A 26759-nucleotide genomic window follows, 5' to 3' on the forward strand; every position below is an offset into this window, starting at 1 on the left:
TATATCATTCCCATGGCTTTCCTACCATAGGATGCAATATCGTAGTTTGTACAAGTGCCAAAGCTATAGCTACAAATCCCTGTCCATTCGCCCTTCAACTCCCTAACCATCATACACTGCTTTGTTCATTTATCTATTCTTACATCCAGAGACATAACTTTCCACTGGAAGTCCCGCCAGCCTACCACAAAATAAGTTAGTATTACTATGAACCAGCGTAACAAAACACCAAACACATTTGAAATACATACCAGCCAATTCAATGTAGGATGAAACTCTGCGACTGCAGGCACTGCGGTAATTCCTTCGCCGTCCAGCTGACCGAGCTGCTTTCCCTTGCTGTCGTAAATATCAACGAACCGGTTCATATTGGCGATGGCGAACTTCTCTACACCGTCCGCCGGGTTGATCTGCCATTGCGGCTTGAGAATAGTTACCCAGCGGCCTGTCTGATTATTATGCGGAATTACGTGTGCCGGCTTCATCTGCTTGGCGGACAGGTCTTGGTCAGACTTCCATTTCATCGCGTCTGTCATATCGTAGACTTTAACCGTGTCGTCGTATGATGATGTTGCTAAGTAGCCACTTCGACTCCATGAAGCATGCGATACAGATAATCGAGATTGGTGTTCGCCTAGTAATGAGGGACGACGAAGATCCCCTTTGCCCTTGATCATTCTCAAGTCCCATATCTTTAATGTCCTATCAAGCGATGCTGTCGCTACAAGGTAAGGTAGGAGAGGGTTTAGGGAAAAGCCGCCGATCTTATTATCAGATAGGCTCCAGATTTCTGCTTTGGTCTTCGCACGCCTATCAACTCTTCCAAAAGTACCTTCCAGAGTTGAGAAGAGGATGATGTCTTTAGCTTCGGGCGATAGGTCAATACACGAGATACCCATATCGATATCGTCGTCATCGGGTTGCCATAGCTGGGTGCTAACTTGCGACTGTAAATCTAGGCAACGTATTGACGAGTCGTAAGAGCTAGTGATGACTGAATTTGGATCGAATATGGGCACTTTTATGGAAGTGATAGTCCTGCTATGTACTTCGAAGGCACCTACTTGAGGTAGAGGAATATCGACATCTTCGTCATCCTCATCGGGATAGGTGGGCTTTTCCTGCGATGCGTCGAAAAAGCCTAACGTGCCCTTCTTATCACCTGCGAGGATAATCGGTTTATCTTGTATGGGGTGAAACGTGAGAGAATATACACGATCAGGGGTAATTTTGATATCTGCGTGTGATTAATACTACGATTCTACGGTAGAGAGATCCTTTACGTAAAACACCTACCGTTCGGGACCCAGCCATCGTAGAGCGTAAGATCGCCCATCTCCTTTCTGAGGTCCTTCAGCTTGCTGTCCGAGGTATCTTTGATATCATCCTCGGTGAATGTTCGAACACCTGGTTGAGCGCCTTGAACGAACGAAGCGAGAGCATTGGTACTTGACCATCTCTGGCCTTCGACTTGAAGATTTGACAGTTGCAAATCACCACTTGTGCGAATACGTTTGGGTTCGGGCGGCTTCAACTCAGCAGGTACATCTTCAAGTTTGAGACTTGGTTCGGCACCAGCTCCGGCGAGTCTTGCGCTCTGACGAGTAGGCATAATACGGGTACGAGGGGCTGGTTCGACAGCTCTTCTCTTCTTGGATGTAGTTGCTCTCGGCGGCGGAGCTGCGGCCTTGCGCATCTTTGCTGCGACCTCGGCCGATTCTTTTAGCAACTTGGCATTGTTAACCACATTTGCTCTCCTTCGAGCTTCGAAGGTGCTTAGCTCGGGAGCCATTATGATTAGATCCAATGAGTTGTGAGATTGATGCTGATGCTGATGTTGAGACTGAGAAAGGGGTAATTGCGTAACTATCGCTCAAGATAGGTAGATAAAAAGGGAAAGGAGGATTTGACACGAGAGGACTCTAAGATATGTTTAGATATTGTATATGCGATGAAAGTGACCGGGGGTGAATTAGGCTTCAGTCTCCTCGGATAGAGACGCTATTTTCTTCTTGCTTTAACTTGTCACGGAATAGGACACCGGAAAAGGAAAAGATAGAGAATGATAATTAAATAGTAATCAAATCACAAGGTCATTTTTTTAAGGAAAAATTAAACGAAGCTGTACGAGAAAAGCGCAAGCATGAATGATGATTGAAATGATTAAATTAGAATAGAGGAATGGAAAAAATCAATTAAGAACATTAAACCGAAGACGCGATGCTCGTACACTATGACCGCGTATCCCTGTACATATTATTACGTCATCTAGGGTAGGTCGCTAAGCTGTTATCTCTGATGTTCAGAAAACCAATATCTTATCGATAAGAAATCAAAAGAATTATCCCTCCAACTTTGAGTTACAACGAAAAAAAGAAAAAGAAAACCCCTATCAACCGAAATATATATCTTCTTATTCGTCTCATTCAAAATGATATCGACCTTGTTACCATTTCTTTATAATACGAGGACAATCCTACGAACGAATCCTCGAATTTCCCTTACATTTTCTCGTTCTTTACACGCCACACGGCGACAATTAAGAGAGGGTGATGAAATACCATTTGCCTCTTACGTTCCTCAAGATGAGACTCCACCGGAACAACCTCTTCGTCGTGGTACCATCACTCCGTCGGAGAGACGCGTATTTGAAAGTATCTTCGCCGATATAAAATCTCGCGGTCTTAAGCCTTTTGTTCCCGAAGAATCATCAGCAACCTCAGCTACTCGCACTACTCTATCTATAATGCAACAAGCTGTCCAAGATGCTAGCCATATCCGCCCCGTTACCCTTACCACCCCCGGAATACCGGATGATTCTACCCAAGATCGTCATAAGGCTCTTCTACGATTTCCACCCGAATTGCGCGCTGCTGCTAGCAAGGCATTTGATACAATCCAGCCTTCAAACCCAAGGCTTCCGAGCGGTGATGATATCGCATATGATGAAGCTTCTATTACCGCTACCCGAGAAGACCCTGATGGTGATGAAGGTTGGAAAGTACCCGCAAATACCGTCGACCGCACTGCAGAGTTAGAGGCTAAGCGTTACCCTGAGCGCACCCGTGTCGAAGGATTAATCACTGCTGCTGAGACCGACTTCAAACTTTGGGATGTCCTAGAAAAGGAAGTGTTCGTAATGCCTGCCAGACTTGGTATTCAGGGAGACGCAGAAACAGACGTCACGTCCACCGAAAACAACACTTCATCCCAGGAATTGAGTCTCTACATACATGGGCCGCTATACCCGGAATATCTCCTACTCGCACTACGACGTCTCGACACCGCATTTCGCGCGCCATCACCTCTCGCCTTCTCCATATTACCTCGGATTAAGGAGCTAGGACTCGAGTCATATATCCTTGGTATATCAACACCTTTCTATAACGAGCTCCTAGAAATTTACTGGACCCGCCGTGGCGATCTATCCGGAGTGCTGAACCTGCTAGAGGAAATGCGCCATTGTGGTCTCCGCTTTGACGCACAGACTGCGTCTTTCCTCGGAAGAGTAAATACGGCGTTAACTCTTCTAGCTACTAGGGAAGCCTCTGGTTCTTTTGCAAGGGCCCTTATGAACATGCCTGAATACGACCGGTCTGTACGACATCGCATAAAGCGTTGGCACGAAGCTGTGGACTTGTCAATCAACGAAGAGATAGATTGATATCAAGATTTGTAAAAAGATAGCTGAGCTAGAGTAGTGGCTGTTGATTCGCGACATAATAGGTAGTATGTATTATCTAGCTGTTAGGTTTATGCTGATAACCTACAATAACTGATACCCCTTGAATATATTTCTCTTCTTATCCGAACAGGATATTTTTTTATATTTTTTTAGATAAAGTTATTTCGTTGATTTGCAGGCTACAGCTCTAGGGCTATATCGAAGCCTTCTATTGATTAGACTAACACATTATACCGTATTTTATATCCATGTTGCCGAAGAAATAGTTTCCGAGATCTTTTAGTATCTAACACAACATCTAGATGCTTTAATCTTTGGCCTAACACTATGATTCTTGATATTTCCCTTCTACATATGTATCTGTGAGTGAAATACATTAATTAATAATTACGAAGGTAGTAGTAAAGGAGCATTCAGCCCCGTGATTTCAAACCCTTCATTGCCGATTTACTGTTATCCCTCCCCTCCTACAATCTTAGTTGGAGTAAGTTGGAGTTGGTTACTTTTACATTCGCTGATATGAATTTCCCCATTCATTGATCGGTACTATAGAACATCAAACTCATAGCCTTTCCGGCGTTCAATTATCTTCTTAGTAGACCATGAATTTTGATGAGAACTACGATGTCGTAGTGATTGGAGGGGGTAATGCCGGGTTTTCCGCAGCCATTACTGCGGCACAGTCTGGTGCGCGAGTCTGTCTACTTGAGAAAGCGCCGAATGAAGACGCGGGGGGTAATACATTCTATACTGCGGCTGCGTTCAGATGTTGCTTTGATGGATTGCAAGATTTGTTACCCAACCTTTTCCAGCCAGACGGCACGAAAGGTTTGTCGCAAAGTCAGATTGATAAGATCGAGATGGTGCCTTACACAGAAGCTGACTTCCATGCGGTAAGCTTCAATTTTGAATTCTGAAGAATTAACTATTTCTGACTTTATCAAAGGATATCAATAGGGTTACCAAAGGAAGAGCAGATCCAGTGCTCGCTGATATCCTTGTGGATAATTCGAGAGAAGCAGTTCAGTGGTTGATGGATAATGGTGCCCGCTTCATACTTTCGTTTAATAGACAAGCGTTCTTTGTTGATGGAAAGTATAAATTCTGGGGCGGAATGGTTATGAGCATGGCTGGTAAGATCTCTACTTAATCTCGTCTCTTTAGCCTATCCTTGTTCTCAATACTGATACTGATACCTTCGCATAGGCCAAGGCAAGGAGTTATTCGAATTTCATATGAATACTGCGAGGAAACATAGAGTGGAAATTTATTTCAACTCCCCAGCAATCGATCTTATCTCCGATCCTTTATCAAACGGAGTAGTTGGTGTAAAGGTATTCAGGAATGGGAGCTTAAGAACTATTGGCGCTCAAGGAGGTATCGTATTGGCTTGTGGAGGGTTTCAAGCGTCTCCGGCATTACGCGCCCAATATCTGGGTCCCGGTTGGGATTTAGCTCATGTTCGAGGATCTAAATACAATACCGGAGACGGCCATACGATGGCTAGGAAGCTCGGGGCTAAGCTAGAGGGAAACTACTCAGGCTGTCATTCCGTTGCTTGGGACGCCAACTCACCTCTTGTATCTGGGAATCGCGTCTTAACTAACCGATACACCAAGTCGGGTTATCCTCTCGGTGTTATGGTAAATATCGACGGTAGACGCTTCGTGGACGAAGGCTTCGACCTACGCAATTTTACTTATGCTGTTTATGGAAAAGAGATTTTGAAGCAACCGCAGGGTATCGCATTCCAAGTTTGGGACGCAAATGGTAGTAGATTTCTGCGCCAGGAGGAATATGCAGACGATGTGACGTCGAATATGAGAGCTGAAACCCTCGACCAGCTTGCCGACATACTTGTGACAAAAGGGTTAAAGAACAAGACACAGTTTCTTGAGACGATTGCCGAATTCAACGCCGCCTGCATGAGCTTCCAACAGGAATATCCCGAGGTTAGGTTTGACCCGGCCGTGAAAGATGGCATGTCAACGCAGGGCACCTCGAGGTCGCTTGGAATAGGAAAAACCAACTGGGCCATACCCATCAAACATGGCCCGTTCCAAGCTGTAGAGGTGACGTGCGGCGTTACGTTTACGTTCGGTGGATTAGCGGTCACACGCGCCGCGGAGGTCTTGAGCGAAGCAACCTTCCGAAAAATCGATGGTCTCTATTGTGCGGGTGAGCTGCTAGGGGGGCTCTTTTGGGATAACTATCCCGGCGGCAGCGGGTTGACTATGGGAACTGTGATGGGTAGGATAGCGGGAAGAGAAGCTGCTAGCAGGGCAAAGGCTCGTGGCGCTGATGGCTCGATGTAAATTGTTGAAAAAGGCTACTCAAATAATTGTGGTAGACTCTTTCGGGAACTTGATCTTATGTCTACCTCATAATATAAAGTGATTCAAAGTCAACATCTTATCAAACATAAAACGGTTCAAAATATGAGACTATTTACTCTTTGTCTCCTAAGTAGAATATAATATGATTAATGATGACTTCTCAGATGTCAATCTCTATTCGGTAAGATAAAGGGGGGTATACAGTGTTAAATTCAACTATTCACGTAGCGCTTATATAAGATACACTGTACGGAGCCTATGAGCTTTTAGTTTAGATGAAAGATGACAGAAAAGTTTTTATTTCTAGTGGCAATTACATCACTTAATTCACAGTCTTGCTAAACCCAGACCCCTGCAGATTCCTACTGGCGAATAAATTCTGTGTATATATTTCTTGGGCCTAGAACTTTGGAGTATGATATAACTAATTCTCGTCGATCCTTTGGAAGAATTCCCGTTCAAGAAATAAGCTTTTTGGGATCCGAACGCCTGGAACCTAGATTCATAGAGCGAATCTTGAACGATTTAGACTTGTTAGTTACCTACTCTGGTCGAGTAACTACTTGTTATCTACGGGGTACATATATCTTAACCCGGAAGAAACTCTGTCATGATGTGGCAAGGAGAATATAGCAGGCAGAATGAAACAATTCCAATCAGCAAGGATGTCGAAAAGACTGCCGGAAAAAACGATACTGTTGAAACGAAAAGTCATACCTCACTGAAAAGGTTTCAAGAGACTCTGGCGAAACTGATCTCAGCCAGTCCTATCGAAGATCGAGGAGTTATGCCGGTATCGTTGGAAGATCGAACAGCTACCAACTATAGCAGCTACTTTTCGATATGGGCATGCATGAATATAAATCTCTTACCGTAAGTCTACGTCAAATACGGATTCGTACGTATTATCAACTAAGAGTAAAGCTATTTTTACTAACTAACATCTGAATAAGTATCACATTTGGTATGCTAGGTCCAACTTATGGATTAAGTTTAAGAGATTGTTCTCTGGTTATCCTCTTCTTCTGCATCTTAACCGCTGCCATACCGGCCTACCTTGGTACTCTCGGCCCTAAGACCGGATTACGCCAGATGATACAGGCTCGCTTCTCCTTTGGAAGATATTTAGTTTCGGTACCGGTCATCTTAAACTTGGCTACTCTCACAGGCTTCTGCGTCGTCACTTGCGTCATTGGGGGTCAATGCTTATCTGCTGTAGCTGGCGGTTCTCTGACTCCTGCAGTTGGCATTGTTATCATGGGTGTTATGGCGTTGCTCATTTCTTTTTGCGGATACGACGTTTTACATCAATATGAACGCTTCGCCTGGATTCCGGCTTTGGTAGCTATTATCATCACTACAGGTTGCGGAGGGTCGGGCCTCGGTCAGCAAGCACCAGCAGAGCCTGCGACAGCCGGTGGTGTCCTTAGCTTCGGGATGATCATAGCGTCGTATATGATACCGTATGCTTGTCTCTCATCTGATTTTACGACATATTTAAATCCAAAGTTCTCTTCGTAAGTTATCGTTACATCCCGTAAAGCTGTTTAGCCCCTAAACTAATCGGTCCTAAGCGTGAGACTCTTCTTATACGGTTATGCAGGTCTCATATTCCCGTCGGTGTTACTGATGATTCTAGGTGCCTCTATCGGCGGCGCTATAAATAGCATTCCCGAGTGGGAAGCGGGATACGAGTCGACGCAAGTTGGCGGCGTATTAGCAGCTATGCTGTCACGAGCTGGCGGCTTCGGGAAATTCGTCGTAGTCGTACTTTCGCTAACTCTACTTGGGAACATCGCCGCGACGATGTACTCGATTACTCTCAACTTCCAAATATTGATTCCACAGCTTGTCGTGGTGCCGCGGTATATGTTTTCGATCGTAGTCACGGCCATCGTTATACCGGTTAGTATCAGAGCAGCGGTGGAATTCTTCGCCAGCCTTGAGAACTTTGTCGCACTCATCGGGTATTGGTCTGCGGCATTTGTGGCGGTGGTGATTGTAGAACATAATGTTTTTAGGGGTGGTAAATACGACACGTATGATCACGATAGTTGGAACGTGGCGTCTCGCTTACCATGGGGAATCGCTGCTTTGGCGGCAAGTGCTCTAAGCTTTGCGTTGGTGATCCCTAGCATGTCGCAAGTGTGGTTTGAGGGACCAATTGCGAAAAAGTCTGGCGATATTGGATTCGAGATGGCTTTTGCTGTAACAGCGATTCTCTACCTCCCTCTCCGATATCTAGAGAAAAAGCTAAGCGGACGATAGGGAGAACCGAGTCAGATGCTCGAGTATCTGATCCGTATAGATAGAGGATGTATGAGCATATATGAATTAACTATTTCATAGATGGGTATGGAAATTATTATTAAATGACGAGTAAATATATATGATTTGATTTTATAAAATTTGGCTACTCTACTCGTTAGCCTTTCGCACAACCTATCTCAAATACTGGGTAAGCTATTCTAAATGGGTACGGTGCTATTCTGAGGTATACAAGCCCCGTAGAAGGTTTTCGTTAGAGACTCGGTTGAATTCTTAACAGCTGCACCTAATGCAGTTGTTCCGCACTTGAGACCAAGCACGAAGCTCCCAGCCATCACGTCAGCCATATACGCTCCTGTATGCGTATGGTCCTTTGGATAATTGGCATTGACAGTTGACGGGCCCAAGTTAATCATGGCTTGTACTGCATACTGCTTATGCGGAACATGATAAACATTTGGGCTTGCTAGTTCGGCAGCCGCATGCCTTTAAGATGGTTAGTAAAAAGTAATAAATAAGGCCTCATAAACTCGAGATAGGTACTCACCAAGCGTAATAATCGAATCTAGCCGTCTCGCTAACACACTTGCCACTCTCGCAAATGTTATTTGGGGTAGGGGAGTTTAAGATAACTTTTGCCCCCTTGTCAAGGAATAACTTCGCAGCATTCTTATAATAAGCCGGATACGTCAGTACTGTCTCCTGAACGCCATTGTATGTCGTTTGGCAGGTCTGAGCACCATCTCCCGGGCAGTCGGTTCTGCCGTTATCAGTACTTAAACTGCCGCCGTCGTTGTGCCCGAATTCGATAACGACCCAATCACCCGGCTTCACTATTTTGGCCACGTCCGTGAAGCGGCCTTCACGAGTATACGACCTTGCGCTCCTCCCACCGATCGCAGCGTTGCGCACGACATAATCGGAACCGAAGCTGTACTGAAGATATTCGCCCCAACCCTCGGTAGGGATTCCCGAGCCACCGCCTCCCTTTGCCATTGTCGAATCGCCGCATAGATGGATAGTAGTAGGAGCTGTCGGTGCAGCTGTAGCAGTTAAGGCTAAAAGCCACCAAACCCCGCGGAAACCCATAGTCAAAGCTGATGTGGTGTCTTTTAAACGCGAAGAGGAAGAGTTGAAGTTCGCCTCAGTTACGAGTTCCCATCAATTTTTAAAACGAGGAATGCCAATGGTATCTATATATATCAATACGATATTAATAGACTAGATAATCAGTCTATTGACACCGCATAAGTTGTACCCACCGGTGGATCTAAATAAATAGCTGGGCATTCAATTCCGCTTCTAAGACAACACGATCTAGACCGAGGCTCGCATCATAATGAAACGATAGCCTACAGATCCCGGTTAATAACAGACGTATATTGTATAAAACTTACTAGCTTACCTTTTTAATTATTCCGTATTTTATTATTGAACTCCGCACGTAGGCCTATATACGGCGAGACCCCGAACAAGGCGGGATGAGGGGACCGGAGTAAATAAGACATTTACCGGGAGATCACCCTCCGTAAATTCCCACCGGTCAATTGCCTAAACGGTAGACTTGGCCGGTTCGTATTATTCTTCAATGGGCAAGATAGAGTCGTATTCTTAGCAAAATTTAATAATTGGTGGCTTTCGAATAGTTAATTGCCGCCAATAATTCGCTATACCTACCAAGGAAATAATCATGACAGGCAATTCAAGTACATATCTTAAGCAAGATGTGTATGTAAAGATGTGCATATAAATATAAACATGCATGTAAATAAAAACATGTTGTACTTGGCGATATTAGAAGTTTACGTGGATTTAATTAGATTATAATTTATAATTAATAATTATACCAGTGTGTTATTCATACGATAGCCATGTGTATCTGTATCCCATCTTGGCTTTCTAGTTTAATCGGGACGCCTGGACCAACGAAAAAAATAAACCCTTCCTTAAGATGATAATCTGTACCGTCGGCATGCATTACCCCATCCCCAGAAGTCACGATCATAACGCCGGGTCCATCGCTCCCGGTAAGCTCCTCACTCTCGCCGGCGCCTAGGTCTGTCTTGAGCATGTCAAACTCGCTCATTGGCGGCCTGTATACTACCGTCTTCCCCTTCTTGCTTTTGTCCGACTTCTGGCTAGGGAGGTACACGTCATCCCTACTATGAGCCTTGAAGGTCAGAGTATTCGCGAACAGGTCGGCATTGTTGCGATCTCCAGGTGGACAGAAGCCGACGTTGAGCACGTTGTTGCTCCGAGCCATACACTCTACGATATCACCAGCTAGATACGCGTGGATCCCGTCCGCAGGAATCCATATCGCGTCTCCGGGATTGAAGATCATGAAGTTCATGCACAGAAGCGCAACTAAACTGCCTGCATCTTCTGGGCCGTACTGATCTTGAAGACGAGGAAGCAGGTCTAGAATATAGGCTGCATCGCCTAGTCGATCTCTCGGAGTCTTTGCAAGCTCCGTCTGAATTGTCTTAACCGTCTTAAGGTCGGACTTGAGTAGATTTCTGGTTACGGTTCGTAGCGTCTCATCTGTCCATTTTTCCGGCTGCTCTGGATTGAACTGCCGAAGTGACTGTAACCGAAAAAGGGGCGCTATTTGGTCAAGCGGCTTGAAACCGGCGAATACCTCAAACTTGGATAGCGCTACTGCAATTTCAGGTTTATGATTTGGATCGGTGAAGTTGTTCGGATCTTTCTCGTGAAGCTTTTTGGAAAGTTCCTTGTTGGGATGGATCTGTAACGGAAGGGCCTTTGCTATTGACAAGATCTATAGCGTTTCGTGAGTTCTCTCGACTAACTAACGAGGTTGGCTTCTTTAAGCAAGACGCGGATCTTACCTTGGGTAAATAAGGTAGCTGTCCGCCAAATTTTTCAATGACCTTCTTCCCCAGAAGCTGCTCTTTATTCTGCTGGAGAACTTCGGCTAACGGTTCGCCGGTATCTAGCTTACGAGCAGGGAAATCTGGATAATCGCCAAACCACATTTCCGAATAAAACTCGTCATCTTTGATATGGAAATCAGTTCCAGGGGTCTGCGCACACATCTGTGCTGCTAGAGACTGCTTCCCCTTCTTGCCCCAGGGGTAGTTATTGCAAGAACCGCTCAGCTGAAAAACGAGTTGAGAAGTCATTTTTATGACTGCAATGTGCGTTAGATTTTATTTACTTTACTTTGAAAAAGATAATACGTCTGATGGGATATCTAAAGGAGAATTTAACTAGAAGAATCTTTTAATATCTATAATAATATCATGTGGATGAAATGATAACTACTTTCTATTATGACATTGTTGCTGGCAATTGTTATATTCCTTCTTTTACATAGTACTTAAAATATGCCACCGTGATGTTGGTATGTCGTCATAGAAGATGTTTGTGTTAAACCTCGGGCATGTCATAATTATGTGGGGGTTTGGGGGATTGGATGGATTTAATAGAGGTCAGTAATCGATCGATATCCGCTGCGACGTGTGGCAATTTAACCCAGAGTTCTGTTTACTTAACAGTTGTCCTTCAAGTAATACGAATTACTTGAGAAAAATCATAGAGACGTTGATGTCAACTCTTAGCTCATTAGTATGGCATCTATCCTCCCAGTTATCAGGTACCTAATACATATAGGCCTATGTAGGAGTAAGAGGTACGTACGGCTTTATCATCTATAGGCGATATGATCACCTAGATGTAGATTGATCGATCGATCATCCAAATGCGGCTGAGCGCTAACCTAGGGACATTGTCATGGAACCGGTTTTTATAAGACATTCACGTTAAAGGAAGCATAGAAAACAGCTGCTTCTTGGCGACTGATCTTAGGGTTGATTAAGGCTTCATGATACTTTAATCAAGACTGAGCTTCTTGAAAATGAACCTTCTAAGAATAAAATGTCAATTGAATATTAGCCCCAGATAATAGTAAACCGGCTCTGCGCTAAAAGGAGTTCGGCCTCTAGATCTTCATCACCAAGCTTAGTTCTCAGGTTCTCAGGTTCTCTAGAGAGCCATCGACGTCATCGGTCTAGCTAATAGCTAATTGGTCAAGTACGAATATCGCCTTTTGAATAAGAACAAGAAATCATGGAAAATTCGAGACGACAGGCTTGTACTAGTTCTATATCCACATATATAAGTTGGAGGACTCGTTCAACTCGACGGAATCAATTCTTTAAGAGTTGACTGGCTGTTACGCACAACCTTCACAATGTCTACTAATCAAGAAAGAAAGGGATATGGCCCTTCGGATCAAACCCCGATCAGCACCAGAATCGCAGACATCCTTCCGGTTCCGCCAACGACACAGCCTGTTAGCGAACCTGAGAAGCATGTAAAGGCAAATAGTCTAACTGAAGAACCAACACTCTCTCATGCTTTAGCTACTAGTAACCATGAAGAGAAAGGATTGGCTCAACAACAACACGACGAGGAGGTAGTTGATTTAGGTTGGAACGAGAAGAAGCATGATATTCCTGCGCCATTAGTCGGAGGCTTAGGCAACGAAGATTTATGGCTTCTTGTTCGTAGGTTCAACAAGGTACGATAATGTCGTTTAGATTGGCAATGAATAGAGAGTACTGACAGCATTGACTCATAACAGCAAGTATACCACGTCAAAGAAGTTCCCACTGCTGTGCCTGGAGATCTAGATCTAAACATCGCCGACGAGGAGGAATTCTCTCCCGATAAATTACGCGCTAATATAGAACGTTTTTATATGACCGTCGTAGTAGGATTACTCGCAGCCGTGAAGCATGTTGCACGATTACGTTCGTGGCGTGAGGCACGACGGACCTCCTATTTTTGCGCGGTAAGCTTTTGCTGAACGATACCTAACTACATAGGTATGATTATCATATCTCTCATGACAAATACTGATAAGAAAATATAGGCTTACTTTATCGCTTGGGTGTTTGATATGATTGTTCCACTTCTAACGTTGACTTTCATAACCTTGATCGTCTATCCGCGATCGAGGGAGGTTTTATTTCCACCAGCACCCCTCGCTTTAGTAGATACCAAAACCGGCGGCGTACAGAAACCTAAGGCTGGCGTTCTTGGTAGTACTGAAAGCTCAACCGGGGCACCGCAGAATTTCAAAGGCGAGGCTGTCGAGCAGGAAGCTAGCAACTTCGTTAATAGCTTCACTTCTATCGTAGTTACTAGCGCTACGGGAAAACATCCACAAGGAGCACCCTCGACAGAGTCAAGTTCTCCCGACGATGCTATACCCGATCCTACGAGGGCGACTATGGCAGCTGCCGAGGCAAAGGACGTTGCAGCTGGAGGTAAAGCCAGCCCGAAGCATGATAAGACTAAAGTTCCTGTCGAGACGGCAATGTGGACAAAGATGAGACCTATCATGCACGGCATCGCAGATGTGTCAGATACGTGGGAGAGATTCGCAAATGCTCTTTCTCCTACGTCGCCGTTCCCAAAGGAGGTCTATAGGCTTAGGCTTGCTGCTTTGATTGCACCCCTCTTCTTCATATCCTTATTCGTCACGTCATATATGTTTATGAAAGGAGTGACATTTGGAGTAGGTGTTGGATTTTTCGGGGATCCTATTATTTCCCGCGGATTGAAGTGGCTTAACAACACATTCCCTCACTGGCAGAAGCTCCTAGAGCTTCGCAATACGGTCCTCAAAGGCGTACCAACCAATGCGCAGTTGACACTTACCCTACTTCGGATAGGCGAGGCGAATAAGGCACCCCTACCGCCGCCTCCATCCATTAACGAGCCGCCGCCCGAAAGACCTACGGAAGTCACCGATGCCGAATTGCGAGCTACTGGAGCCGAACCCCCATTAAATGCGACCGACGAAGAGCTTCAAGAGGCCATGGAGCACGATCCACAAACTGCATACGAAACTGGTGGTTCGGATATAGATGCCGCAAAGGGCTCATCCAAGCACGGTAAGCGTGGGAGTAAGATCATAGGCTTCTTCAAAGGGACAACGAAGGGCGCAGTTAAGGCAGCCATTGGATCCGATCACGCTCGAGCGAAGGCGGGATCTCATCATGCTAGGAATCGTCTGGGTGCTGTTCCACGGTCGAATACTAACCACGTTTCTGGACCTGTCGATTTTAAGGGTCGCTACAACGGTAAGAAAGGACATGTATATATTACTACGAAGTCCACGATCCCAGCGGTATCCTTCAGCACGGACGAGACAATCGAGAAGATCGGATCGGCGGAGCGAGAAGATTTACACCCGCTATGGACCGTGGCAATAAACGATATCGCCGAGATTAAGAAGGTTGGCGGATACGGATGGAAGGCCAAAATTGTCGTGGGCTGGTCTCTGGGTAGAGAGGTAGCTGACGGGTTGGAGATTACGGATCGGACTGGAAATGTACGGCGCATCACCGCGCTGCCCATGAGAGACGAACTATTTAACCGTCTCGTGGCAATCGGAGGACAGAAATGGGAGGCCTGGTGAGAGGCCCACGATCACAAACTTCCCAATATTATCTCATGTCTAACAGAAAGGGGTAGTGCAAAAGCATGTCCAGGTGATTGGCTGCTATAGTTTTATTTCTTTGTATATAGTAGAGAACGTGTAGGATAAAAGCATATGGTGTTTTTAATTTATTATGTAGACGCGATACGAAGGTCCGGGCCAAAAGTCTTGCACATCTAAAGAAAAAAAGGATTAGTTGAGTTATATGTAGTGGCTAATATCGTTATAAATATAGTAGTAAGCCACCTAAATTTAGCGTACGGACCACTATCTAAATTTCAGTTTAGAACCTACCTAGGTAGGATAGCCTATACAGTGTTAATAGAAAAGGATGACGTTCGAATACGGTATTAGGGTCCTCTCCTGAACAGATCGCTCACGTATTCAATTCCATACTATATTTTCTATTGACTGCTTATAATTATACGAAGCCCTCCAGCCTAGGTAGGATAAACACAAGCCTTATCATGAACCATACCAAATTTATTAAAATAGGATCTTCAGTATCTTACCTATCGGCTATGCGGGCTAAATTAAAATCACGACGGCTATGCAAGTAAAGTGACATCGAAACGTCGTAAAGCCTGAAGATCACAGAAGCTGGAAATATGCGATAATAACATGAAATGCTGATTTAGGTCTATAAGAAGGGATGTTTGGTTCCATCTCTACTTTCAACGCACGCCATACCATCTATCCTCTAACTAAATAATCATCAAAATGCATATTCATCTCCTTATTCTAACCACCATCCTTCCTGTCGCCTTTGCGCAGCAATCTGGCTGTGCGGAGGACTGCAAATCTTGTGGCTGGTATTGTAACCAAGGCTGCAGCGCACCGCTAGTAAGCAGCGATTGTAATCGATGCCTTTACTGCCGGCGTGAAAGCTCATCGTGCAGCTTTCTGAATGTTGGAGACACATGGACGCATGACCCACCGAGCAAAGAGCTGTGTGATGCTTGTAATGAGGGATGCTGGTGTCATGGTGACTGGTATTGCATGGACGACGCTACAGGTCCTCCTCCACCCTCCCCTCCTACTACTACGCCGAAGGCAACTATAGCTAAAGTCACGAAATCGCCTCAGGAGATTACAGGGGGAAAGGGTAGAAAGGGGAGGAAGAATAATAAAGAAACCTATGAGATCGGATCTGTATATATGTATTTTAGGGAGCAAGGATGATCTGATGGAATAAAGCCTGTAGGCTAGAGTTAAGCCATGAACTATTGATGTAGATGGAAGCCTTTTAATCCTGGATGCTTTAATGTTTAGGGTATCTGATACTCGCATGTTAGTGTTGCAATATAATAATGGGTTAATTCAAATGCTTTGGAAACTCGGGCTTCTCAGATTCTATAGCAGTCATACAACTCCCGACTCTTGAATAGCAAACCGATCCTTTTCAGAATCTAATATAGCTAGCGCATCGAATGGCAAGGTGACCATCGGGGTTGTATGTCCAACATCGACATTAAATAGAATGGGGAATTCTTTCTTAGAGAGCGGACCATCACATAAAAGACCTTTGATAACACTGATATATTTTTCTCTCTGCTTCGTAGAGTCGTAACCGAACGGTCGCCCTACTACTAAGCCTACGGCTTCTTCAAAAACACCCTGGGCAATAAGATCTGCAATGCCAGCCTTTACCCGATCTATTGGGTTTCCTGATCCAAACTTTTCCCCAGTAGCAGTCTCGAAGAATATAATCCGGCCTCGCCAATCTGGGACGATACGTCGCACTCCGTTGAGACGTGCCATAACGGATAGACAGCCACCAAAGAGCCGTCCCTGAGCCTTACCTGGACGGAGCCATATCCAACCTGGAGTAGGGACGAGCTCTGTTTTATGTATAGATGCGGAATCGTGGAACCAGGAAGGGTGCTTATGCGCATACGTTGGCGATCGCGGGACGTCGCCAATAGGTTCACGATCCGCTATGGCACGGAAAAGGTGTTTAACACAGAACGCAAGTGGTAATGTTTCATCGTCAACTGATTCGGAAGCGCCAAGCTCTGGTATGATCCCTGGTCCGTAGAAGGTACGGAGTCCCGTATATGCGCGTAAAAACCAGTGTAACCCGGTAATATCGGAATAGCCTACGACTATCTTGGGATTGGCGCGGATGATATTGTGTAGATCCGTATCGGCAATCAGACCTGGTAGCAACTCCGTGAAGGATGGCCCGCCGACGGTACAGATAATAGCAGAAACCTCGGGATCTACGGATGCGGCGCGAAGCTCGGATATGCGGTTGGTGATAGATGATTGAATGCTTATATCCTTATTATAGAATTCTCGAACGTTGTAACCTCGTCCTTTGAGTACGGCGGTGGCTCGGGATACGACAGCGGGATATTGGTCATTAAGTCGAGCTGAGGGCGAGATGAAGGCAATTGTTGCACCTGTGTCTAAAGCTTTTGGAATTATGATTGAAGGCATTTTAGGTTATAAGTATGTTGTCTATGATATCTAATTGTATGTCTGCTGGTTGAATGTCTTTCGTGGGTTATACAAAAGGATAACCCCCGACGCGGGGTTAAGGTAGTACTACGTGTAAGCTGAGACTGGATATATTCAGTGTATCAGTATCCAAGATACCTATAGCAATGTACCTATAGAATTGATTGGAAAGCTTACTTTCCAAAGTTAAATTTAGTCTATAGAGTTTGTAGAGGGATCGGAGTTTCACACTAGTAAAACCTTACGACTTTGTATTTACAGATAGTTATAGTTTCTAGGTACGTACTCTTTTAAAAAACCGAAATCATTGGCTTTTATTTTCAACGCATTTAATTAAAAAGCTTCGTCGGCAAAGCTTTCCAATTAACACTACTCGTTGTGTTACAGGGTTTTTATTAAATGCTGGTCAAGAAATCAGAACTTTATAATACGTGACGATAGAGGAATACATGTTAGATCATGAACCATTCACGATTCTTATTGGCTCGGGATGATAGACTTATTTGTTTGTGAGATAATGGAAGACATTAAGAGCTATATATACTTAATATATTAACTCCATGTATTAGATGTATCAGACGAGTTATTGGAGTGTGTCCAAGTTGCTGTGCTGGTTGTTTTATTTTATTAGAGATTATTTATGATAGTTAATTTGAAGTCGTAGTGATTGTCATATGCATGCACAGATGCATGACATGGATGCATTAGATACACTAGATGCATAAGAGAGGAAAGCGGCTCCATTCAGCTGGGAACGACAACCTTGGATTGAGTCCGAAATCGGAGATATATTTGAAGATTTAAAGACTTGTTTAAGTGATTACCTAGTAGCATGGTAGGTAAGACGCGATTGACCCACACTTAGAAACCTCTTTAAGATTCCCCTTTATATAATTAACATAGGTACCTGAAATTCTTCCTATTTCTAGAGAAGTGCTATCTGCTGTAATTCACTGTGATTCGAACTTTAGATTGGTCAATTAGATTACAATGAGATATATCTCTTTTAGAGTAAGAGTAGGAAGCATCTGTGGGTCACAAACGCGTTCACAAGTCCTGACGTGCGACAATCATGCGATGTAGAGAAAGAGTCTTAGTTTGGGTTAGCGAAATGAAGATAAGGAGTTGCTTGTGGAGATTTGGTCCGAGCAGCATGCACGAACCCCCATAGCAGCCCGTAGTTCCCGTCGTTTGCTTCTTTTTTAAAGTACTAGCTGCTTAGTACCTTCCCGTCTGCCTGTTAACCGTGTTAACCTAGCAACCTGGGAAACTGCAAACGGAGATCAGATAAGAACTGCTAAATATTTTTCTTTCCTTAAATCGGCTTTCCAAATCTTAACTTACTACTTTAACAACTTTCCAATCGTAAGACATACGCGTATCATCATCATAACCTATCATCGCCGACCCATCATCGCCGATAATGTCTTCTGCTTTCGTTCAGCGTCAGGCTCCGGCCTTCACTGCTACTACCGTCTTTCCTGGCGGCGAGTTCAAGGACATTTCCTTGTCGGATTATCTTGGTCAATGGTTTGTCTGCCCTCCTATCATTCCTGTCACTGAACCTAGTCCTCTCTCTATATCTCAGTCTTCATCTCGGTCTTCCCGACGTAGTGTGTGCGTATGAGCTTGTCCCGTGCTAATCCTCGTTTATAGGGTCGTCCTTCTCTTCTACCCTCTTGATTTCACATTCGTCTGCCCGACCGAGATCATCCAGTACAACGATGCCCTGCCGCGCTTCCGTGCCATCAACACTACCGTCCTCGGCGTCTCAACCGACTCTCACTTCTCCCACTTGGCCTGGACTGAGAGACCTCGCAAGCAGGGTGGTCTAGGCTCAGACTTGGAACTGCCTTTGGTAGCAGACAAGTCTCACAAGATCTCTCGCAGCTATGGCGTTCTGATTGAGGACGAAGGCGTCGCCCTACGCGGTCTCTTCATCATCGACCCTAAGGGTGTTCTCCGACAGATCACCGTTAATGATCTTCCCGTCGGACGCGACGTCGAAGAGACAATCCGACTCGTTCAGGCGTTCCAATTCACCGATGAGCACGGCGAGGTCTGCCCGGCAGGCTGGCAAAATGGCAGCAAGGGAATGAAGGCTGATCCCAAGGGTAGTCTAGAGTACTTTGCTGCTCAGGATGGTTCAACTGAGAATGGTCATGTCAATGGAAATGGCGAGTCTAAGAAACGAGCCAGAGTGGATTAGACCAGAAGGACAGCTTGTGGAGAAATTGGAGAAGTTGACCACTGACGTAAGTGGTCTAAATGGCTGTGTATATTAGATTCTTACGAATCAGACTCTGGCGATGCCTTTGTTACCGGACAGGAGTAATTAGATCGTGCATTCTATCCTTCAAGGAAGCATCAATTCTTCTATGAAGCACATAATAACAAATATTATTATTTTAGTCTTGGGTGTCGTCATGGTGCATGCTCTACTACTCAGGTATATATTTATTTTGGAGATGCATTCATGATCTCCAACTGTAGTAAGTGGAGAATTGACAATGCCGTATCGCAGTCGGAGTCATTTAAACCGAGATACGTAGTTCTTCCTTAGTTATCCATCTTTATGGTGTTTCAAAGGTTTGAGCCTTAGGTACCTATCCTTCATTTATTTAGGATCATAATAGGACCTATTTTGTTGAAACAATTGCTAGCAATTCTCGAAGCATTTAACTTATGGATTTGAACATTCTCTAAGGTATCGGTTGCGATGTTTCTCTCGAGCTTATTTGTAATTCACCAGAAGCGCCTTGCTCTATTTTACTCGTGGCTTTTCTCGTAGGTTTTCTCGTAGCATGCATGTCTTTACTTATCATCGTGGCGTTCGTACAATGTGAACCTAGCAAGGAACTATGGCCTAGGACATGTCGGATAATCATATCTATTTGACCATAGGATTTTTCAACTGATAAAAGCCCTACCTAATATTTAGACTTCGCTTATAGGCTTATAGTTTATTCTGCTACACTTGATCTCGCCTTTTTTATTTACGCAGCGTGTAGATTCTATAGTTCGTAGATTGCACCATTGCGCAAAGTCTTGATATAGCTGTCGTGAGTCTTGGAATTACGTACCTCTTTTTTTTTTCTTTTTGGCAGGGGGTTGCTGTTTAGTGTCATATCGAGCTTATCCTGTGAATATTTAACTACCCTTATCTAAATATGTTGCTAAGAGGAGGTACTACTTGAAGATAAGAATATATCAGTTTAGCGAGTTACTTAGTAATTGGCTAACATAAGCAGATCTAACGAATTGAATTGAATCGAGGAGTTGTACTCAACTTAAACTTTGTATACTTGTATATTTCGACATCATTCGATTTAGTATGAACATATCACCAGCCTTGTGGCTTCACCTCTTATTCTTATCTGTTGCTGAGTTTACACAGTGAGGCCCATCTGCTCAAATACCTTTCCAAAGCTACCCCTCCAAGTCTCCTCAGCCAGCTTTCCAAGTCCTACTCCAATCTCTTTCTTGAAAGAACCATCTTGCTCAAGCTGCTCTAAGCTCTCGAAGAATTTATTTATATATTCATCTAGTGGCATAGGTGGATAAGCCTTCTCCGAACCGCCTTGCATAACGTTTAGGTTTTCGCGATGCTCGCGATCGAGTCCTGTATCGACATATGGTGGAATAATTTCAACTATACTCAGATTCTTCTTAGCCTCTTCCGGAGCGAAACTCAGTTGTTGTCGTAAGATTTTGGCTAGTGTGTGGAGACCAGCTTTGCTCGAACAATAGGCCGGGTAGAAGCTTAGCGGGACATAGGCTAAAGCGGAGGTAGTAAGGAATAAGTTCGTTTTGCTTCCTGCCTTTGCCAACTCAAAGAGGTGCGGAGCAAACAGACGAACGAGAAGAGAGGGAGCCGTCAGGTCTGTATTAATCTCGTTGATAATGGCTTCGGGGCTGGAAGTTGATGGATCAAAAAGGCTATAGCTTTTTTGGATCCCGGCATTGATTATGACAGAATCTAGACGGGGGAAGTCCTTCAGGATGCTTTCTACGTTGGTTGCAAGGTTGGTTAAATCGGCAATGTCGAACTATTAAATAGTTCAGCGTCAAAAAGGTCTTCTCGGGCACAAGGCGTCAGTTACTTACCTGGCGTGTCTCAAGGCCTTGTAACTCTTGAGCTAACTCATCGAGTCTGTCTTTTCTACGACCTGTAGCAATGACTTTTTTGCCTAGACCGTGAAAGCGCCGGGCAAACGCCTCTCCAATACCCGAAGTAGCCCCGATGATGAGGATGGTGTTGATTCTTGAAGACATTTTTAATAAATGTTAACTAGGTAATAATTTCGTTGCGTTTTTCGAATAATGTTTGTTCTTAGGTGTTGAGAAAAAGAATAACTCGACCTGAACAAACCCTCTTATTTATGTCCGAGGTAGGTAGCAATATGACGAATTCATTTACTGTTGTCTTGAATTTGTCATTGCTATAAACTTAGTCAAAATATTACAATGCTTATAAATTCCGTCTCTATAGATCCTACGGTACTTTAGATGTAAGAGTTGTTAGGTTACGGCTTCTCTAACATTGTTAAAAAGTGGAAACGTTGCCGTAAAGTCGGGTGTTGGTGGATCCTTATTCTCGGAGGGAGATACTACTATGATATACGCGGAAGGATTAATTGATGTAGATTTCCAAGAAAAGTGTTGGTCATAATGGAGTTTAGGATGGGTTTAGTAATAATTCCGATGGGGTTACTCTAACTCCAGCTCATCTCATCTACAGTTCAACTTGTCTAATACAAATGCTCCACTCTCGGATTGTTTCTACGCCCCGGAGAGACGTGGTGGTTTTTCGGTAACGAGACGGGAGAGTTGAGATTGGATATTATATTAGATAGGTAGGTAACCCATTGGATTGTTTTTATAGTAAATAGTAATTATACAATCATGGACGTATTCATTATACATGAAAACATCTAGTAGGGTTATAATATATTTCATCCAGGCCGACCTTCGCGTAAATCATGAAGCATCCCAGCTCGTCGCCAGAGGTAAAATGCGTTGCAAGCTAACAAAGGAAAATTAATCAAAAAGAGTGTGTTAGTATGAAGTCTCATCTTATCTAGGTACCTTCAAGGTGCCCTTCCGCCCAGTAGTATCTGACGGCCTTCCTCCCAACCTCGGTGATCTGCGATCTCTGTTATCGTCATTCCGGAGTCATCCCTAGCGTTGAGGTCAACGCCGGCTTTGTTAATGAGGAGTTTAAGTATATCTGCGTCGCCGTTCTCGATAGCTTGAATATAGGCGTTGTGACCGCGATATATTTTATTCGGGTCGGCGCCATGATTTAGAAGCAACTCGATAACTTCGGTATCAGCTCCGTGAAGTCGTCGTAGAGCCTTCACTATAGGAAGATGTTCGCCGGGTGCATTGACATCGGCGCCAGCTTCCTCCTACAGAGACACGATAATAGAATTAGCAATGGCAATTTGTATATATATGTCTCTATAGGGGGTTTAGAATGAACTTACCAGCAAGTAGTGTACTATTTCCTTACGATCTTCGCGGATGGCCGTCGTCAACGGAGAGAAAACACCTCCGTTTCGGTCCTCTACGCTTACGCCAGCTTTGAGTAATAATTTAATGCTCTCTAGCTGATTAGCTACGACAGCCATCTCCATCACGCCCTTGAAAGCACGTGGTTCCGCCAACGCCGGTAACAGGCGCTTCAAGATAGTGGGCTGGTGTACTGCCATGCATACTGGCCAGTTTTCTCCTCTGACGTTGGGGTCGGCACCACGGGATAGTAGAAGGTCCTGTTAAATACATTAAGAACTGATCGTAGATACGCCGGAGAAATTAGATGAATAAATGTACTTACCACCAAGTCGGCACGATTTTCGCGAATTGCCGTAGTTAACGGCGTAGCACCGGTCTTGGGTGCCTTGTCGTTAGGGTTGACTTTCCCAGTATCTAATAACCAGTATAATGCTTCAACATTTTTAAATTGGACGGCGGTCTCGAGTATACCCTTTGGAGAGTTGAGATCGGCACCGGCAGCTACGAGAGGTGCTAGATACTGCGTCCGGTAATGCGTGACGCACTTGAACGTAGGATATTCTGCGCTGGGCACATTCGGACCTAATTATTAAACGAAAACGAAAATTAGATGACTCCTAAACGTATAATATTTGGATATCCATAGAGAATCAGAGAATCAGAGAATCACGAAGGAATCCCAAGTGGAGCGGAATACGGTTAAAACTCACCTGCACCATTTGCGAGCAGAAGCTCAAAGATATCGGTTCTGTTGTCGCGGATAGATGAGCAGAGCGGCGTATAAATACCATCTTTCTTGGCATTTGGATCTACTCCAGCCTTCAGCAGTACACGGACAGCTTCTATGTTGTTGATAGATGTCGCTAGTTCCATGACTCCAGGGGCTTTTTTCGGGTCAGCCCCACGAGCTAGGAGCAGCTCGAGGATTCGAGGCAGTCCTGCTGCTGGCCAAAGCTTCTACAAGTTAGTATTTTATTCAAAAAAAAAAAGAATTAGATAGGGGAATCTGTTTAATATACCATGTGCTTTGGTCCGGGGAGGTTGGGGTTGGCGCCGTGGTCTAGCAGGCTTATCACAACTTCGATGCGGTTCGATAGAATAGCTTCATAAAGGGGACAGTGTCCTTCTCTGTTTTTCACGTTGGCATCAGAGCCATAATCAAGAAGCATATCAATAACCCTCTTCGTCCTCTTCTTGATTATGGCTGCCATTAATGCGGTATCTCCACTTGTCAAAGTATGATTAACATCACCTCCATAAGTGAGGAGGATGCGAGTGAGATCGGATTTGTCTTCTACGACAGACATGGCAAAAGGAGTCTCGAATTCCGGACCGGCCGCAAGGTTAGGATCTGCTCCGTACCTAGAGTAGAATAACATTAATCGTTAGTAATTTGCTTTTTCTATTTCTATGCTCTTTGCTTTGGAGAATGGGAGACCGGGTGCTGAGATGAAGAGATATAGATATATCGGTATCCCTTGATTCACTTACTTGAGTAGCATTATAACAGCATCTCTGAAAGATTCTTCGATAGCTAAAAGCAAAGGTGTCATATTGCGGTTGTCGGGAGCATTTGGATCGGCCCCAAAGAGTAGCAGGATACGGACAGTTTCTGCGTCGTGACGCATGATGGCCTGATTTAGGATATGAGCCTCTGGACTGCTGTCGGGAGAAACTCCTCGATCTAATAGCTGTTCAACCAGTTTGTGATTTCCCGAATCTACCGCGGAAAGTAATGCTTCTCTCAACGCAGGTGTGTTTGCTCCAACAGTATTCCGCGGGCTCCATCGGGGCATATTATGAGGTTCGGCTTTCAATCGAATAACCTTATACGGCTCAAAAGCATCTAGTTCTTCGATAAGCGTATCTACCTCAGTGATGCCCCCCGAAGCTACTGTACTATGCGCAGTAGATCGGTCCATAGCTTCAAGTGTAGATACCACTCTTTCTCGGGCGCCACGAGAGGAAGAAGCCCCGCTGCCGATGGTATAATTGGATATTGAAGGCTCGCGATGTATTTCAGGGAGAAGGTGCATTGTTGGATTTTGTGCCTCTTCACGCGCCCTCAAGGATGAATGATCCGTAACCGAACTTTTGCTATTGGGAGGGAGCGGCCAGATAGGTGGAACTTCGTCTACTTGGTGACTAACAATGGTGCTATTGCTGTGAGTCTTTATTCTTGTAATGCTCCCCGCACTCTTATTCCTGGTCATGCGTTCTAGAGCGGCAGCAAGACCTGTGTATCCAATCCCAACAGACTCATCTATCTTAGCATCCCCGAGGGACCATTGGAAGACGAGAGCGCTCATCCTCAAGGCCTCGCGAGTCTTGGAGAGGTTGTCTTTCATTTTTTCGACGTCGTTATCGGCGAACATCTTGCGCCATCCTTTTTGGATCTTTCCCATAGTACCCTTCTTCTCGTACTCTAGAAGCCGACCTAGCATATGATCGAGAACTTGGAAGTCGTTATTGGCAGCTCTGAATTTCTTGTCGAGTTCCGTAATCATCTCGGGCGGGAACCTCTGATTGCTCCTAGAACATTCAGCCAAGCCAGCCTCGAGCGACCACATTATCCGGCATGTCTCTAGGAAATCATGTGCTAGCTCGTCGAACTGATGACCATGCTTCTCGACGGTTCCTACATACTCGAGCATGTGGATGGATATCTTGTTGCCAAGGACCGTGGCCTTGTGGCACAGGCCAACTACCGATTCGATGGAGGGGCCCATGATCGCGAGGAAGGATTTTGGGTAACCCTCGATCCAAGCGCAAGGACTTGTGCGATATGATTATGATGATTGTTAAAGACGATATCTCTTGATATGGGTCTGTAATATCGCTTCGGGGAGTAGCAAGTATTTTCTCAAGAGGCAGAGTCTCGAAACAGAACTAAGAGATTCCCATTAAGTGACGGCTGGACCAAAGGCATTTATGTGAAAGGCTGCCAACCATCTAAAACTCAGCTTGGTGGATCCTTGGACATTATAAGAAATGTACAAGCGTATTGCGTAAGGATAGAAGTCGCTAGAGAGAAAAATCCCAACTTAGCACGAGTCTTGCCTTCGGATTTTGCATATAGTATGTTGTTCCTAATTTTGCGCTTGCATCAGTCAATGCGGTCGACCAGTAGGCTGTCGATACGGGTATACTCCACGTCAAGGATCAGCCCTGCATGGTTTTCGTTTATCTGGTGGACAGATCGAGAGGATCCTCATAGGTGGTTTCGTTCCTGACTTACGCAGTAGTGCATATAGCGCCTATAGCGCGTATGTATATGGACATTCCACCGTTATGATAGACTAGCAGCTCTCTATTGCATGTGAAAATCGCTTAGCATTTGCTCATATTTTATCTTATTGTGAAGACCCCTTAATTAAAAGCGGTTGTAGCTTAAATGATTCATATAAGATTCATATAAGTAAAATAGTATCGAATCCAAGTATTTAATAGACCCTGTAGAGATATTACTTTCAAAGAGTAGTTAAGTCTCAAATTATCTATCTGCCTTCGAATACCTAACTCATGCAAAATAGATGGATTTGCGATTATATGGGGCAAGGCAACCTTGCCATATCCAGATCGCAGTACAGCCAAGAAGCCCTTCCGCCGTGATGTATCAGGATCGATTACGGGGAAGAAAAAAAAGAAAGCATACCCGGTTCTTCGGATCAAATCCTAGCTAAAGAGAACTGAGCCCCGAGGCTCGCAAGGTTTTATCACGCTAAGTCTGCACCGGCTTGGGTCCGGATCCAGACCTCGCGGCGCCGGTGCCTTGGCAGCCTAGAAGGCTCGGTAATTATTTACTAATTACGGAAGTTTTGTCCAGGCCATTGGTATAGCTTCTCCATCCCCCCACCCCCATCTTGAAGCCCCTAGTGTATAGTTAAAGTCAAAGCGCTATGCCACGTTATTTCTATAAGGGTTCTTCATTCGTGAAGTTTCTACTAGCTACGTCCGGTTTAGAATAACGTCGAAGATCTTAGTATTTATGAGGATTCTTCTTTTTGACCTAAGG

At 44.6% G+C, this 26759-nt stretch overlaps 11 protein-coding genes across 11 annotated transcripts; 5 read left to right on the forward strand and 6 right to left on the reverse strand.

Annotated features, from left to right (window-relative positions):
• Nucleotides 1–139: 139 nt before the first annotated feature.
• Nucleotides 140–1792, reverse strand: GL218_09178 (DNA damage-binding protein cmr1; the record flags this gene model as incomplete). Its single annotated transcript, XM_033586004.1, has 3 exons — nucleotides 140–181; nucleotides 252–1237; nucleotides 1297–1792. 3 exons carry the CDS (start codon nucleotides 1790–1792, stop codon nucleotides 140–142), a joined length of 1524 nt encoding a protein of 507 aa, XP_033439900.1.
• Nucleotides 1793–2431: 639 nt separating this feature from the next.
• Nucleotides 2432–3664, forward strand: GL218_09179 (uncharacterized protein; the record flags this gene model as incomplete). Its single annotated transcript, XM_033586005.1, has 1 exon — nucleotides 2432–3664. The coding sequence occupies one exon, from the start codon at nucleotides 2432–2434 to the stop codon at nucleotides 3662–3664; it is 1233 nt and encodes a 410-aa protein (XP_033439899.1).
• A 623-nt stretch (nucleotides 3665–4287) lies between these two features.
• On the forward strand, nucleotides 4288–6000 carry GL218_09180 (Fumarate reductase flavoprotein subunit; the record flags this gene model as incomplete). The annotated part of the gene is made up of 3 exons (XM_033586006.1): nucleotides 4288–4578; nucleotides 4632–4818; nucleotides 4892–6000. 3 exons carry the CDS (start codon nucleotides 4288–4290, stop codon nucleotides 5998–6000), a joined length of 1587 nt encoding a protein of 528 aa, XP_033439890.1.
• Nucleotides 6001–6634: 634 nt separating this feature from the next.
• GL218_09181 (Purine-cytosine permease fcyB) lies at nucleotides 6635–8289 on the forward strand (the record flags this gene model as incomplete). Its single annotated transcript, XM_033586007.1, has 3 exons — nucleotides 6635–6894; nucleotides 6975–7538; nucleotides 7596–8289. The coding sequence occupies 3 exons, from the start codon at nucleotides 6635–6637 to the stop codon at nucleotides 8287–8289; spliced, it is 1518 nt and encodes a 505-aa protein (XP_033439891.1).
• A 200-nt stretch (nucleotides 8290–8489) lies between these two features.
• On the reverse strand, nucleotides 8490–9378 carry GL218_09182 (uncharacterized protein; the record flags this gene model as incomplete). Its single annotated transcript, XM_033586008.1, has 2 exons — nucleotides 8490–8775; nucleotides 8837–9378. 2 exons carry the CDS (start codon nucleotides 9376–9378, stop codon nucleotides 8490–8492), a joined length of 828 nt encoding a protein of 275 aa, XP_033439954.1.
• A 769-nt stretch (nucleotides 9379–10147) lies between these two features.
• On the reverse strand, nucleotides 10148–11435 carry GL218_09183 (Mannose-6-phosphate isomerase; the record flags this gene model as incomplete). The annotated part of the gene is made up of 2 exons (XM_033586009.1): nucleotides 10148–11071; nucleotides 11142–11435. 2 exons carry the CDS (start codon nucleotides 11433–11435, stop codon nucleotides 10148–10150), a joined length of 1218 nt encoding a protein of 405 aa, XP_033439889.1.
• Nucleotides 11436–12505: 1070 nt separating this feature from the next.
• GL218_09184 (uncharacterized protein) lies at nucleotides 12506–14743 on the forward strand (the record flags this gene model as incomplete). The annotated part of the gene is made up of 3 exons (XM_033586010.1): nucleotides 12506–12835; nucleotides 12899–13108; nucleotides 13190–14743. The coding sequence occupies 3 exons, from the start codon at nucleotides 12506–12508 to the stop codon at nucleotides 14741–14743; spliced, it is 2094 nt and encodes a 697-aa protein (XP_033439894.1).
• Nucleotides 14744–16126: 1383 nt separating this feature from the next.
• GL218_09185 (uncharacterized protein) lies at nucleotides 16127–17206 on the reverse strand (the record flags this gene model as incomplete). The annotated part of the gene is made up of 1 exon (XM_033586011.1): nucleotides 16127–17206. The coding sequence occupies one exon, from the start codon at nucleotides 17204–17206 to the stop codon at nucleotides 16127–16129; it is 1080 nt and encodes a 359-aa protein (XP_033439895.1).
• A 1444-nt stretch (nucleotides 17207–18650) lies between these two features.
• Nucleotides 18651–19436, forward strand: GL218_09186 (Peroxiredoxin-1; the record flags this gene model as incomplete). The annotated part of the gene is made up of 2 exons (XM_033586012.1): nucleotides 18651–18757; nucleotides 18884–19436. The coding sequence occupies 2 exons, from the start codon at nucleotides 18651–18653 to the stop codon at nucleotides 19434–19436; spliced, it is 660 nt and encodes a 219-aa protein (XP_033439892.1).
• Nucleotides 19437–20616: 1180 nt separating this feature from the next.
• On the reverse strand, nucleotides 20617–21502 carry GL218_09187 (putative oxidoreductase DltE; the record flags this gene model as incomplete). Its single annotated transcript, XM_033586013.1, has 2 exons — nucleotides 20617–21276; nucleotides 21335–21502. 2 exons carry the CDS (start codon nucleotides 21500–21502, stop codon nucleotides 20617–20619), a joined length of 828 nt encoding a protein of 275 aa, XP_033439893.1.
• An 815-nt stretch (nucleotides 21503–22317) lies between these two features.
• On the reverse strand, nucleotides 22318–25473 carry GL218_09188 (Ankyrin-1; the record flags this gene model as incomplete). Its single annotated transcript, XM_033586014.1, has 6 exons — nucleotides 22318–22638; nucleotides 22717–23001; nucleotides 23067–23326; nucleotides 23455–23698; nucleotides 23764–24106; nucleotides 24236–25473. 6 exons carry the CDS (start codon nucleotides 25471–25473, stop codon nucleotides 22318–22320), a joined length of 2691 nt encoding a protein of 896 aa, XP_033439896.1.
• Between the last annotated feature and the right edge of the window lie 1286 nt (nucleotides 25474–26759).

The sequence above is a fragment of the Daldinia childiae genome (assembly GCF_008694065.1).
Source record: "Daldinia childiae strain JS-1345 chromosome Unknown Scaffold16, whole genome shotgun sequence".
NCBI lineage: Eukaryota > Fungi > Ascomycota > Sordariomycetes > Xylariales > Hypoxylaceae > Daldinia > Daldinia childiae.